Below are 14,000 nucleotides of genomic sequence, written 5' to 3'. Positions count from 1 at the left end.
CTCATTCTGTAATCGATAAAACCAAAATATTTCATTTACATTATGCTTAATAGTTGCTATAAAATTTATTATATAGGTACAGTTTCATTTCATAGCTATAGAATGCAGTCTAGCTGTACAACACTGAGACAGTCCTTTCACGAACTTCTCTCTCTCGTCCGTGGTCCGTTGTTTCGGACATGCGACTTCTGAATGTTACTGTGTGCAAATGAATGCAGCTTTCTGAAACATGATTATGTTTGGCGGATATGGATAGGTTATGGTATTGCTTTGTGCTTTCATCTTCAGCTGCCCCGAATTACCCTCTGGGATAAAGTGATACCAGTTTAATAGTTACAGAAAATCATAAACGGATCCCTCTCAGAGCCCCATACTTGACCATGTGATAGCACTAAAAATAGCTACAACAGCCGAATGAGGACTTCGCGCAGTTGAGGATGTGAAGTATGGAGACATCTGTGGTTCACTCCATATGCTTTTGTCTTGACGCATCCATCGATATGCACACCGATAACAATGATACGGTTTAATTCAGCCACTTTGTTCGTCTGAAATCATCGTCCGTAGCTGCTATGACAAGACCGAAGGTCGTTCAACGAATCCTTGGCATTTTGTTATCCATAATATTGCGGTTTGGGTCGAGCCACGTCACTGGATATACCGTCGGGTCGAAACTATTGATCGTTTCGTTCGATGGATTCAGATGGGACTACCTTAGCCGAACAGACACACCTTTCTTTAACTGGATCAAGAAAAGAGGTGTCACTGCTAGATATGGCATTAAGAACGCCTTTGTTACAAAAACTCTGCCAAATCACTTCACACTTGTGACAGGTCTCTGGGAAGAAAGTCACGGAATTGTTGGCAATGAAATGTGGGATGATCGTCTCAATGAAACTTTTTCGGCGTGGAACGACACTCAGGAAGCTGAGTCGCGTTGGTATGACGTTGGAGCACAGCCTGTGTGGGTAGCAAACCAAATTCAGAAGAAGGGGCTTACTGGGTGCATGATGTGGGTAGGGTGTCAGGCTCCTATACAAGGCGTCCTACCCACGTATCACATTCCATACAATGGGAAAGTCACAAATGAAAGTCGGATAGACACAGTCGTTGAATGGTTAGCTGGAGAACACGCTCGCGAAGTAAATTTAGCTCTTTTGTATTTTGAGCAACCTGATGCTTTTGGTCATAAATATGGCCCCGATTCTCCACAAGTGACTGAAATGATTAAGGGTCTGGATAAAGTGGTAGGATACTTGCTTGAACAACTACAGAAGAAGGATCTCTTAAAATCAACTAACATCATCATCACCAGTGATCATGGCTTTGCTGCTACACCTAAAGACCTGGTTATCAACCTTGATAACTATGCTGATCCCCAAAGCTACAGAGTTATTCAGTTGACGCCTGTGGCCACAATCCTGCCTAATGAAGGTAAAACACCCACTATTCAAATGACAGTATTATTTCAAAATGTCTGAGAAGTAGTACAATTGCATACATCACACTTATCTCTCCAAGATCTGAAAATAGTTAAACTTGCTTGAAATAGATGTAATTATTTTTTGCAGCATCTGATAATTTTCAGCACCAATTGTGAAATAATCTTATAAATATGATCCAAATGAATTTTGGGACATGGCTTTTTTTTTTTAAGATATCATTCTAGACAGAAATATAACACCTTTGCAAATACTTTACCCATCATAGTCAGTGTTGCAAAAATTAAAACCTTCAAGATGTCTACAAACTTTTAATACTAATTTCTTACATACACGTTGAAATTTGATTTTTTAGTTTTACAGAGATGAAGACAGACAATGTACATAGATTATATACATTATATTTTTAATGTTACTGGTATCAGAGAAATTTTTTAAAGGTGCAAAGTAGGAGTTTAATACTAGTGTTGTTTATTCTTTGATCTCTGTGGGAGGAAAGTGAGGGAACACATGAAATATAACAGCTGACAGGGATCTCTATTCTGGTCTGTCCAGATATATGCAAGAGGGTCAGAGTATCACGATGGGTCCACTCAGCCATTTAATATAGTGAATACTTAAAAGTGAATAAGTGCTGGTGGTATACTTTATACATCTATGCCTTTGAAAATTACACTTGCTAAATTGTATGTGTATTTGTATTCGTGTTTCAACTGCAAGCATTTATAGTATACACAAATACATATTTTGAGACATTGTTGCATATTTACTGTACAGAATATTTTTTTCTCTTTAAGGCATGGGAGAGATCATCTATCGGAACTTATCAAAGGGAGCAGTGGAAAATGGAAATTTTCAAGTGTACAGGAAAGATGAAATGCCAGCAGACTATCATTACTCACATCACTGGCGGATACAACCTATCATTGTTGTTGCCCATGAAAATTATTCATTTATCTACAACCACAGCACAGCTCCACCACCGAGTAAGTAGATCTCTAAACCTATTCTTGGCTAATCTTTACTTTTAAGTGAGAAAAATCAGAAAATTGTTGTAGTCAATCTTGTATTGCTTTGGAAAGTGACATAGTGAGGCTTTAATGGTGGAGACTTTGGAAGAGAAGAACTTTGACACATGGAGAACTGCGATTAACTTTAAAGTTTGCTACTTATGGTCTGAATCATTTCTGTTCTTGAGTTTGGTTTGCTGCTGAGTAGTTTTTGTTTGATTTTTTTTCCAAATTGAGTCTACAGCAGTTCCATTTGAAATATTTGATGAAAGGTGGCATTAAAAAAAATTCTTCCTGACACTATTTTCTAAGAATGTATATTTTCAGGTGGAAATCATGGCTACAACAACAGTCTTCAAAATATGCATCCTTTTTTCTGGCCATGGGCCCAGACTTCAGAAAAGGAACAAGTGTTGACACCTTCGAGAGTGTTGATATTTATCCACTTATGTGCCATTTACTTGGCCTGAAACCAGCCCCAAACAATGGATCTCTCAGTACTGTACAGATGCTGTTGTTAGACAGAAAAGAAGCATCCACTGTCCTAACATTTGGCACCTGTGAGTAGACATAAACTTTTCTTGTAATCTTTTCATTTATGTTCTGGGAGGGGTCTTTGCACAAACATTTGCTTCTCTGCAACATTTTTTTTTATTAAAACTTAGATGCACAAGATTTGGCAGCCATCCCTAGCAGAGTTTAAGCTATTGACAAAGTTACAAGAAAACATAGGTCCTGCATTTTAGTGGATGGGAGCTATGAACAACTTTTATATTAGTGTTATTGGTAAAGTTTAACCAGGTATGTAAAGAACATTACAGAGATGTACATGTAGCAGTAAGAACTTACTAATGTATATGCGTTTCGGGGAATTTTGCACTTGGAAACTGCAGGAGCAGACATGGCTACTTTGTGTACAAGTCAAAGCGTGGGAATAGGTTTCACTTTTAATACTTTTACAAACAAAACCAGTTGAAATAAATCTAGTTTAAAAAATATGGATCGTCTTCAAACGTTAAGTTCTTACCACAGAATACTGCTGCAATGATGTCTAGATCTTGGTACCCGCCTCCCACCCACACACACACCCCTCCTCTAACTCCTAACGCTGAATCCGTGTGATGCATTTTCACGTCCTTACCTATTTGCTTAGTCGGGCATCGTCTTCCCTACACGATCCAAAAATTATTTAAGGACTCACTAAAATCAGTCGAAGTTCAAGGGTCTCACAAAATATAAAAACTGAGAACATCGTAGTTAGTAAACTTGGCGCTGAGTGATGAGGAAGGTATCCTCGATAACGTTGCCCATGTATCGTGGTGCACGACGTATTGTGGCCCAAGATAATCCAAGGGAAGCTACTCGCGTTAGAGGAAGCAGATGGCGCTCGCTCGCTGTGGAGGCTGTTGCATGACATCAACACTACAAACCACATGACGACGTTACTGGACGGGAAGCATAGAAAAGAAAAAGAAAGAAAACGTTCGTTCGTAAATTAAACAGGCGATAACAAAAAGTTTATCGGTTAGGGAACAAGTTAAACATTTGCAATACAATTCCAATGCGTGCCTCCTATTCTGTTTGCATTCTGCCGGCGATATTGCAGCTGGTGTCGTCGCATAGTGGTGCTGAGACGGAATCGAAACTGCTCATAGTGTCGTTGGCTGGCTTCAGATGGGATTATCTCAGTGGCAGAGCAAAAACTCCAAATTTCGATAAAATAAAAGAAAATGGTGTTGTGGCGAGACGTGGGATGAAGAGTGCCTACATCACAGAAACATTGCCCAACCACTTCACGCTGGTCACTGGTTTGTGGGTAGAGAGTCATGGGATGATAGGGGACACGATGTGGGATCCGAGACTGAACGAGACGTTCGAGGGAAGAATGGGGCAGAATCAGGACCCTAGATGGTGGGACGTAGGTGCAGAACCAATATGGATTACGAATCAGTTACAGAAGAAGCACGGTCGTTCCGGGTGCATGATGTGGGCAGGGTGTGAAGCGCCCATAATGGGAATGACACCTACTCGGCACCAGTCTCTTGATGGTGAAGTAGACTTCAAGACACGAGTAGACATCCTTGTCAAATGGTTTCTGGATGAATATCCCATCAACTTGGGTCTTCTGTATTTTGAAAAACTGGAAGAATGTGGCCATAAATATGGACCTGACTCAAAGGAGGTCACAGCAATGATTGAAACAGTGGATAGACATGTGGGATATTTGCTTGACCAACTTGAGAAGTCTGACCTGCTGGAGTCCATGAACCTGATCATCACCAGCAACCACGGAATTATAGCAACACCAACAAACTTTCTGGTGAATCTGGATGATGCCATAACACCAAATAGCTATCGCATATTTATCAGCAGTGCAGTGGCAGGCATCTTACCAAATGAGGGTACTAAGCATGTTTTATTATTTTACATACCATCACCATTGAACCCATGGGAGTGTCATCGTTACTCCTAATGTACTTTTAAACCATATGAACAGCAATAACAAAATTTAACTGCTTTTAAAAGGCAAGGCACAATGAAAATCTAGTTTTTATGGAGCTGAGTGCACTACAGATTTATAACATACTAAATTTTGTCAAGCTACAAAGTTATCCAAGCAGTTGGCCTTCCAAGTGGCTGTAACTAGTGTGACAAAGGCCACAATATTTAAGACCATGGTTAAAAGACCTTTTAGTATTTAGTGAGTTTCTTCTTGTTCTTTGGATTGTTGAAGTATTAATATTCGGCATTGATTAAAAATGCTTTATTTTACAAAAGCATACATTCAGTAAACTGTTTATGTAGGATTGGAAGAAGCTGTGTACAGGAATTTGACACAGGCTGCCATGAGAAACCAAACGTTCTCTGTTTACCGGCAATCAGAGATACCAGTTCAGAATCACTATAAGAACCACTACCGTATTCCTCCTATACTGGTTCAGGCCAATGAGAGCTACACTATTATTGCAAACCATTCAGCAGAAATGTGGAGAGGTATGTCTCATTGTGAATGGTCACATAATTAGATGCAGAGAAAATAGTCATTGGTCACAGCACAGAAACTCAGAGAATGAAATAAATACCTATAGTTAATTCAGAAAAGCATCAAATAAAAAAAACAAAAAACAACCCCAAGCCCCTGCACATATTTTGCCATATTAAATTGAAAAAAAAATTGTTTACTTAGTAGCATCCAGTCACGTATAACATCAAACTAAGACTGGCTTACCTGTCAAAACTCTTCCCACTGAATATTTTTCCGTGTCACTTAATAGTTTTTTTTCCCCTTCAAATATCATAAAACTATAATTCCTTGCACTCCCACGCTTTTGCTTGCAGAAGGTAACCATGGCTACAACAACAGTCTTCGGAATATGTTCGCATTGTTTATGGCTGTGGGGCCAGGATTTCACAAAGGGGCTGAAGTTGAAACATTTGATAATGTGGATGTTTATTCTTTGATGTGCCATTTGCTGGGTTTGAAGCCTGTAGCAAATAATGGATCCTTGGATGGTTTACATATACTTCTAGAAGACAACGAAAAAACAACTATTGTCACATTTGGCACTTGTGAGTGATGTCTTTTGGATCCTTGCTTTTAACAGCAGGGATCTGAGATTTGGATGAAGTTTTTAATTTTTTTTTTCTTTAATCTTTTTTGCTTAGCTGATAGAAAAAGTTGTCACTTTTTAAAACAGTTTTTTTTTTAAAGTGATGGTGGCTTAAATGGCTTTTTGAAATAGTTGACAAATTATTTTTAGAAACCCAAGATTTTTATGCATTTAGTGTCACTAGATATTGCTTTTTTTGTAGAAAGGAACATTTTGTATTTTTGATGTTTACAAAATTAAAATATCATAACCCAAAATGAGTATTAATACAAAAAAGATGAAAATGACGATGGTATAAATTTCAATTTCTTTATTTTTATTTTTCAGATTTTTTTGTTTTGTTTGTCATTGCAACGGTGGGTGGCATCTTTGTGGTGGCAGCATGCAGGCAGCATAGATACTTGAAGAGACAGCGTGGGAAGGTCAGAAGCATGGATGGACCAGTAACGTATTCAGTTCCTTCTAACAACAGTGGGAAGGTACCATTACTCTCAGAGACAGATGAGGAAGAGACATTTCAGTGATACTGTGATGTGAGAAAAGATGTTTTGGTTGAAAGCTGCTACAGTTTGCTAGTGTATGCATGTGCATTTTAGTGTGTGTGTGCATGTGTGCTTTCTGTTTGTTTTGTGTGTATTTGGTGCCATATTGAATTATGTCTTTTATTTTTTAATTCTACCTGACCACAAGTTCTTTCCAAAAATAAAAGCCTGTGATGCACTATATACTCAGTTCATGGGATACAACTTTTTTAGGAGAAAAGACTATTAAAAAACTTTTTTTTAAACAATTTTCATTTGCCATTTGTGTGAATTTCTAAACAAGAGAGAGGTTGCTGCAGGATTGACAAAGAAAGGGGGGTGACCATTGTAAGAATTTTATTTCTGTTACTTAGCTTTTCTTCCCTCCCGATGCTTCCTTTAGTATTCTGGCTGTAAAGCTTTATGTTTATGCTTTCTCTCTGGCGATAAAAGATCATCATCTTATTGTCATGCATTTTCACATGATGTCATTGTAATACTTGGTGACTTTATTGTGCCTCAGGTGTACAGTGTAAATCACAAGAAACCTCACTCTTGTAATTGAAGTGTTTGTCTTTCGATTTGTGTTTGTGTACATACACATGTGTGTTGGTCTGCAGCATGTCATCATTTGAGAGAAAATAAGAGGTTGTTGCTGTTACAAAAGGATGTTCTGTCTTCAGATGCAAATTTCAAATGATGTAATAGTTTCAGAATGAAATGTGATTGTGAAAAGTGAATATTTGTTAAATAAGAAAGGTTTATTATTTCTTTCTCTTTGGAGAATTATGGTTGCCAACGAGCATAATCTTAACTAAACCAACAATTTGTTTCAGTTTATTTGACTTTTGGAAAAACCTTGACAGTTTCTCATGTGTCACATCTTCTATATTCCTCCCTTGCTAGAAGGATTTGCTTTAAACATATGCAACTACTAGTATCATATAGCAGTGTTTACAAACAGTAAAAGCATGATTGTTGACAGTTTATCAGAAAGTAATTTTCATGAGCTAGTACTTAAGGTTGAAATTCTATGTGAGAAGTGGTACAAAGTTATCTCCATAAGTATATTATTCATTCCATGATATGCAGGGACACAGTTTTGAGGTTCAATACCAAAAATCTGTTCAGCCCTTTTTTTGGGAGTGTAGGATTTACATACTCTTTGCCAGTTTTATCATTACTCTGAATGAGGCAAGATAATATATAGTCTCTGCATACTGGCATGAGTCATATTTTGAGCCTGGGCATTTTAAACCTAATGCTCACTTTTAATGCATCAGTAGATTGTGCCTATAGGTTGCTCTCAACAACACCTGAAATCAGCATTTTAAAAATTGTCTATTATTATTACATAAAGATGGTCACTTTTGCCTGGTATGTGATCCATCATTCCACTTTTTATATCTTTATTTTATCTCGGGCATTTTTGTTGAAATTTTCTGAGAAAGAATATATATCTTTTTGAAACCAAGCTAGAGTAAAATATATATTATAATCACCACTATGCAGCACCATACCCATTGCAGTTTGTGCCTAACACAAGTGGACAGCCTGCTTTCTTACTGTTTTGTCATTAATATTTGCAAATGTATAAAATTTTTAAAAAAGTAGCTTTAATAGAGAAGTTTTGTGAACTGTTATCCTGTGTATTCCACTGGCTTTTTCCTTGTGTATTTTATGTCTTAAAGGAGTGCTTTCACTTATTATCTGATATGGGTGCCACATTCTTTCCAAAATGAGATCTGTTTAATATACGTTTTCCCAAAGAGCAATTTTTATACCATTGTTAAAGATATATAGAAAACCACCATTTGACATTTTCTTGAGTCTGCTTTCATTGTTTTTGTCCATTATGCTAGATATCTCCCTTTTTTTCCCCTTTTACCTTTATCTCATCCCCAGTCCTTACCACCAAGAAAAAAAAAAGACACAAAGGAAAGGCATACCAATTCATATTTGATATAACAGTTTGTGCTGCTGTTTCACAAAACTTTGCAAACTAAATAAAATTAGTAAGAGAGAGAGGGAAACCATGCAACATGTTATTGGGAAGAGCAATAACAACATGTACATAAATTAGTCTCTTATAATCAGAAATTCTCCCAAATGTGAATGCATGTACAATTCTTTTATTAGTAAACTTATATTAACTGTTGTATTCATAGTTTGTACAGAGCAGTGAAAACTAATTTGAATGGTACTTTGAGAAGGTAAAAAGTATGTTTTATAAATCTTAAAACTGTTGTGTGAATCACGATTGCAACTTCTTCCAGCTTATTTAACAGTTAAATTGCTTCTTCTCTTGTGCTGAAATCTGAGCTTTTGTATTGGTAGTTAATGCTTTCTTTGTTAAGGATGTTCTTTTGTTCTTTGTTAGAGCTTTGCATGTAAGTGATATGACGACAACCTCTATTTTTTCCTCCCAAGCATAAAGACTTTGAGCCTACTTTTTCTCTGCAGAGGCTCTGTATTGGCCATCTGGGGTAGACTTCATAGTACCCAGGATCAGCAGCCACAAATTTTGGACTGCCTACTTTTCTGGTGTTGGTTTTTGCTGTCTCATGATATTGATAAATGATCTTACTTGGGACAGGATCCTGGAGTCAGCATCCCAGTTTTTTTTCCTGCTGAGTTCTTGGCATGTAGACAAACCTTAGTCGTAATGTGTTTTTGTCATTACAGAAAAGTCTGCAGTGGTCAAACCAGCATTGACGTATATGGAATCAATAAATCAAAGCCTTTGCCTATGTTTATCTGGGGGTTTTTTGTTACTTGAATATGATTTCTTTTTTCTATATTTTTATTTTATCTGCTGTTTTCGCAAACAGAATTTGCTTTATGTATCCATTCTTTATTACATGTTTAGATATGGTACATTTAGATGTTCTTACCCAGGGAAATCTCATAATGCCATTTTGTGTGCGTGTGTTTGGGTGAATAATTAACAGTTAAAAGTGTCTGCTAGAAGTTAATACTGGATAGTCTGATGAAAGATAAAAGTTGGAGACAACCCACTCATACAATAGCATAATAAAAACCACTGCTAAATTTTTTAGAGTAAAAATTGGTATCTGTTAAAAGCTATGCGACATGGTGTTTAAAAATGCAATGATTTTTGCATAATCCTTAAGATAAAATTTAAAGGTGTGTTAAAATTTTTGGTTCTGCACAGTGTAATTTCAGCATACCTTTTAAATAAAGCATTCGTTGACAGACATTGTTGTAGATGCCTTTAATTTTCACTTTGAGTTTGTAGTGTTCAGTCTTGCATTATTTATTGAGAATCATTTGCCTTAAACCTTGATAATTTCCTTTTTTTAAAAAAAAATACTTATAGCAACCATTCCTTAACTCCTTTATCACATTCCAAGATTAAAAGTGCGCTTGCTGTTATCTAAATAGTTTATGACTGTGGCGTTTGCTGCTAATCTGCAAAGATTCAGATCTTTTGTCAGAGTCTGGTTTTTCTTTGTCTCTGGTAGGGTTTTTTTTTTCCCTGTGTTGAATTTTATGAGGCAAAGGAAAAATCCAAAGGAGGTAGAATCTACTTGGTATATGAGCAGGAAAGATGTTTGTAACTGGGAAGAAGGAAGGCATTTTCTTTGAAAGGGGGTGATACCTGGATTGTGACTTCAAATTTTGATGCTGTTTTGATTTGAGTGTGTACTACATGCATTCAGTCCTATGCATTGCCTATAAGTATAGTACATATTTAGAAATTACACTTTTGTTTGGTTGTTCTTATGCTTTTTGTTGTTTTGATGGAAAGTGTGCAAGTGAGAATGCATTTTGTTTTACTGCCATGCAGTCAAAAGAAGGCAGATTTGTACACATAGGAATGCATATCTCTTGGCATACCCATCATGATGTGCATCGGAAAAAGATACATAAAAATCAAACAGTACGAAACAAAACAATCATTAGCAGTTGCTTAAGGTGAGGTGCTACTGATCGTTAATACCCTTCCGGCCAACTATAATTTTAAAAGTTTGAAAAATGGTAAATTAAAACACTGTCAGGGATTTCATTACATCTTTTGCATCTGATTCATTTTTCCCTCAAGACAATTCATTAGTCTGAGGATACTCTACGTGACGGTACCTTCAACATCACGACTCCTATTTTATTAAGGCACCATCTAACAGAGGTATATCCGTCATCAAAGTTCATACATACAGCAGTGGAAGATATTCTTGTCAGTAGTGATACACATCTTGGGTTGCAAGTCTTCGGTCTAACTTTAAAATAAATAAATACCGTTGGCTGGTATGCAAGAAAAGTCCGGAAAATGGGTTTGAAGTAGCATAGTTAGTCCAGACTTAATGAAGTTGAGCTGCACTGGAGATCGGCTATTTCAGACTTACTTTCAAGACCTCATCTAACCCAGCGTCACAGAGGAAGCGACTGGCTAAGTTGACCCCAAAGAGGAGGCAGCTAACTCAATCTACACTCACGACCCCACAGAGATGACCAGTTGTTCAGACTAGTTTACAAGGCTAACAATCCCACAAAGACTATTAGCTGACCTAGCTTAACGCCCTCGTTGTGGTGTTTTCGTTCCGGCAACTGAAACGATATCAGGGCGGAGCCTACAATAAGAGACTACTTGTTGACTAGGCTAACGACCACCGAGAAGATCTCAGGATGGGGTCCGGACACAAGTGACGAGGTGAACACTTGCCCGTAAAACTGCAGGCTCGTGCAGATGTGAACGTGCCGTCCGTTCAGCCGTTCAGGAGTCCGTCTTTGTGAGGATAGTACAAGAATGACGTCATACACTCGAGCAGATTTCCTTGTTCGCCTGCTGCAGCTTAAGTAGCATGCTGTGTGAACGAACAGTCTTCTAGTTTCCTAGTGTCATCGTTTCCTAGTGTGATCCTGGTTTGATTTGATAAGGTATTGAAACTATTTTTTAAATAAATAAAATATCGTTCAGGATGATTTAGGTTTTAGTCGCAACTTGCACGACATACTATCGGAATACAGCTTCTCTTTGCACAAATTGTGTCATTGTGAACTGGGGCTATGAACATTGCAAGTGCTAAGCAGCACTCGTGCGCGCACACACACACAGACAAATTGTTTGGTGGTAACACGAGCAATACAAGTTCTTAACAATTTGCTGTATATATTGGCATCTCAAGGGCAAAGTAAACTGATGCAGAGGAAATATGAAAACTAGTCTACCTCAGAACAGTTTAATTTTTGTTGTTAATGCGGAGAAAAGCGATTTTTATATCAATAAAACTTTGTGATCTATGAGCCAGGTGTGCGTGTGTGTGTTTCGGTTGGGGAGGGAGGGAGGAAGGGAAGCGTAATAAACAAAGTAATCCAGGTAAAAATAGCTTCCCACATTATGATTCTACGGGGAATTTTTTAGCATTCCCTTGTTTTCGATGTAGAAATGTGTTTTCCTAATGGAATGAAACACAAGGTGTCTGTATTAAATTGAATGTCACAGTTCCGTGATCCAACAACTGCAGATAGGAAGAAACATGAGCGCCAATAACACCTTTTAAAAAGTGACCATTCTAAAAACTACGTACCGGACGCAGTTTTTTGATTTTTATGTCTCCAAGAAATCAAGAAAATCCGTACGAGCACAGGAAATACAACGATCTTTAAAGAAATTCATATGGTAAACCGATACAAATAAAGCTATGATGGGTTTTAATGATATCGATGGCTACTATGTCGCCAGAGCAGGCACTAAAAACTCATATCGGCATCATCTACAATATTTATACCCGGGGGCTGCACTTTGCTTCGGTTCACTGATTTCAATCCCTTTGATAACCCTGACAGTTCATATCACAGGATCAGGAACGAGCATTCGCTGCCTTTATTACATCTGTTATTTCCGATCTTTTTTTTCTTATTGGTTTTCCTGGCAATGCTCACGGCCATTGCATTCTACAGAAACGGACTTGAACAAATAGATTATATATGCTGTGGTTTTCACGAAGGTGATGTTGTCATTGTTTTTTTGTGGTTGAGTATTTTCTTGCCCTGGAATTCTTTTTTCATTATTTTTGAAGAAAACGTTCAGTTCACATTAAAGGTGTGCCTGAACATATGATTCTAGTTGCTAAAAACATACTGGCATGAATGACACGGAATATTTAAATGGTTCTTATAAACACACTGAAGTCAGACAAACTTTAAAACGCTACATTCTACAAATGCCAAATGAACACAAACTGCGGATTGGCTTCCGTTTTATTTAAACTTGAAAATTTAACTTTGAGTTGTATATATTTGAAAAAAATTCTACCCTGCGAAGATTGTAATTGTATTTATTTTTTTCCGTTACCGTAAGGCTGTCGTTTTTTTTTTTTTTATCACACTAGTGAGATGACTTTCACAGAAGGCGAGGGTCTTCACTTCGCGAAACAACTTCCAACGACTGGAATGCAAGATAGATAGATGTCTGTCTGTGTGCATGGACTACATCATGACCCACGAAACACCGTAAGCGATTAACAAAGGGCACATACGACACACACACACACCCGAGCGCGCGCGCGCACACACACACACCGAGTCTTTTATCACTGGTACTGCGTGTTACGGAAAAAGCTAATTTTTAATTCGATAGCTTCCTAAGCACTGTAAAAATTTCAGAAATTTTGGTCATATTTTAAAAAATCATCTTAGATAGAGACTACAATTATGAATTGCAAATTTGTTACAGATTTTTTTTTTTTGCAAAATTTTTTTGTTTGTTTATATTTGCGTCAGAAAATAAAACTGTAATTTAGTGAAACTTGCGAGAATCTAAGTACATTTCCTTTTTTTCTTCCTGTCGTTGTTCTCATTGTTTCTAAATTATATGTCTCCAAATCAAATAAACCAGCATGACTGATTAAGTATACGAATGCATGTGTGTGTGTGTGTGTGCGCGCGCGCGTTCATGCGAGAGAGCAATTGTAAATAATTTCGGTTAATTGGTGTGAAATCTGGTAGATGGCAGTTATGAAACGGAAAGGAATATTTAGAAACTGAGAAGCGGATGTACGTCATGAATAGATTTTAAGACCATTATGGGTTTTTTTTAATTCCTTATGAAGTAAAAATTCTAGAAAGAAATAATGATGATAAAAATAAATTGGTATTTCGACGGCAATTTCAGAAGTTATTATAAATCTCTATTTCTAAAACAAAACGAAGTTGAAACATTTACATTCATTGGAATGGCTAATAGAAGCAAACAGCAATAAGAACAGCACGGTAACATTGACACAACTGCACGGGGGTTGGGGGAATAGCATGACAGTTCGTTATATTGCATTGTGACGGCGAAAGGTGGAAAGAAAGGAATGGGAACTGCAATTAAGGAAAAAAAAAATCAGAGGTAAAAAATATCTTTTATCAATATGATTGCCAGTAGAAAGTGATTTAAAAGGAACAATA

The 14,000-nt window shown here is 37.2% G+C and overlaps 2 protein-coding genes across 2 annotated transcripts; both read left to right on the top strand.

The window, feature by feature from the left end:
* Window positions 1-872: 872 nt before the first annotated feature.
* LOC112566951 (ectonucleotide pyrophosphatase/phosphodiesterase family member 5-like) lies at window positions 873-2,922 on the top strand. The gene is made up of 3 exons (XM_025243381.1): window positions 873-1,434; window positions 2,240-2,428; window positions 2,780-2,922. The coding sequence occupies exons 1-3, from the start codon at window positions 873-875 to the stop codon at window positions 2,920-2,922; spliced, it is 894 nt and encodes a 297-aa protein (XP_025099166.1).
* A 197-nt stretch (window positions 2,923-3,119) lies between these two features.
* LOC112566190 (ectonucleotide pyrophosphatase/phosphodiesterase family member 5-like) lies at window positions 3,120-10,327 on the top strand. The gene is made up of 4 exons (XM_025242196.1): window positions 3,120-4,854; window positions 5,258-5,446; window positions 5,792-6,022; window positions 6,391-10,327. Exons 1-4 carry the CDS (start codon window positions 4,014-4,016, stop codon window positions 6,585-6,587), a joined length of 1,458 nt encoding a protein of 485 aa, XP_025097981.1. The 5' UTR covers window positions 3,120-4,013; the 3' UTR covers window positions 6,588-10,327.
* The last annotated feature ends 3,673 nt before the right edge of the window (window positions 10,328-14,000 follow it).

The sequence above is a fragment of the Pomacea canaliculata genome, linkage group LG6 (genome assembly GCF_003073045.1).
Source record: "Pomacea canaliculata isolate SZHN2017 linkage group LG6, ASM307304v1, whole genome shotgun sequence".
In the NCBI taxonomy this organism is placed as follows: Eukaryota; Metazoa; Mollusca; class Gastropoda; order Architaenioglossa; family Ampullariidae; genus Pomacea; species Pomacea canaliculata.
The sequence above is the reverse complement of the archived record's forward strand: the minus strand, read 5'-3'. Positions and strand labels throughout refer to the sequence as shown.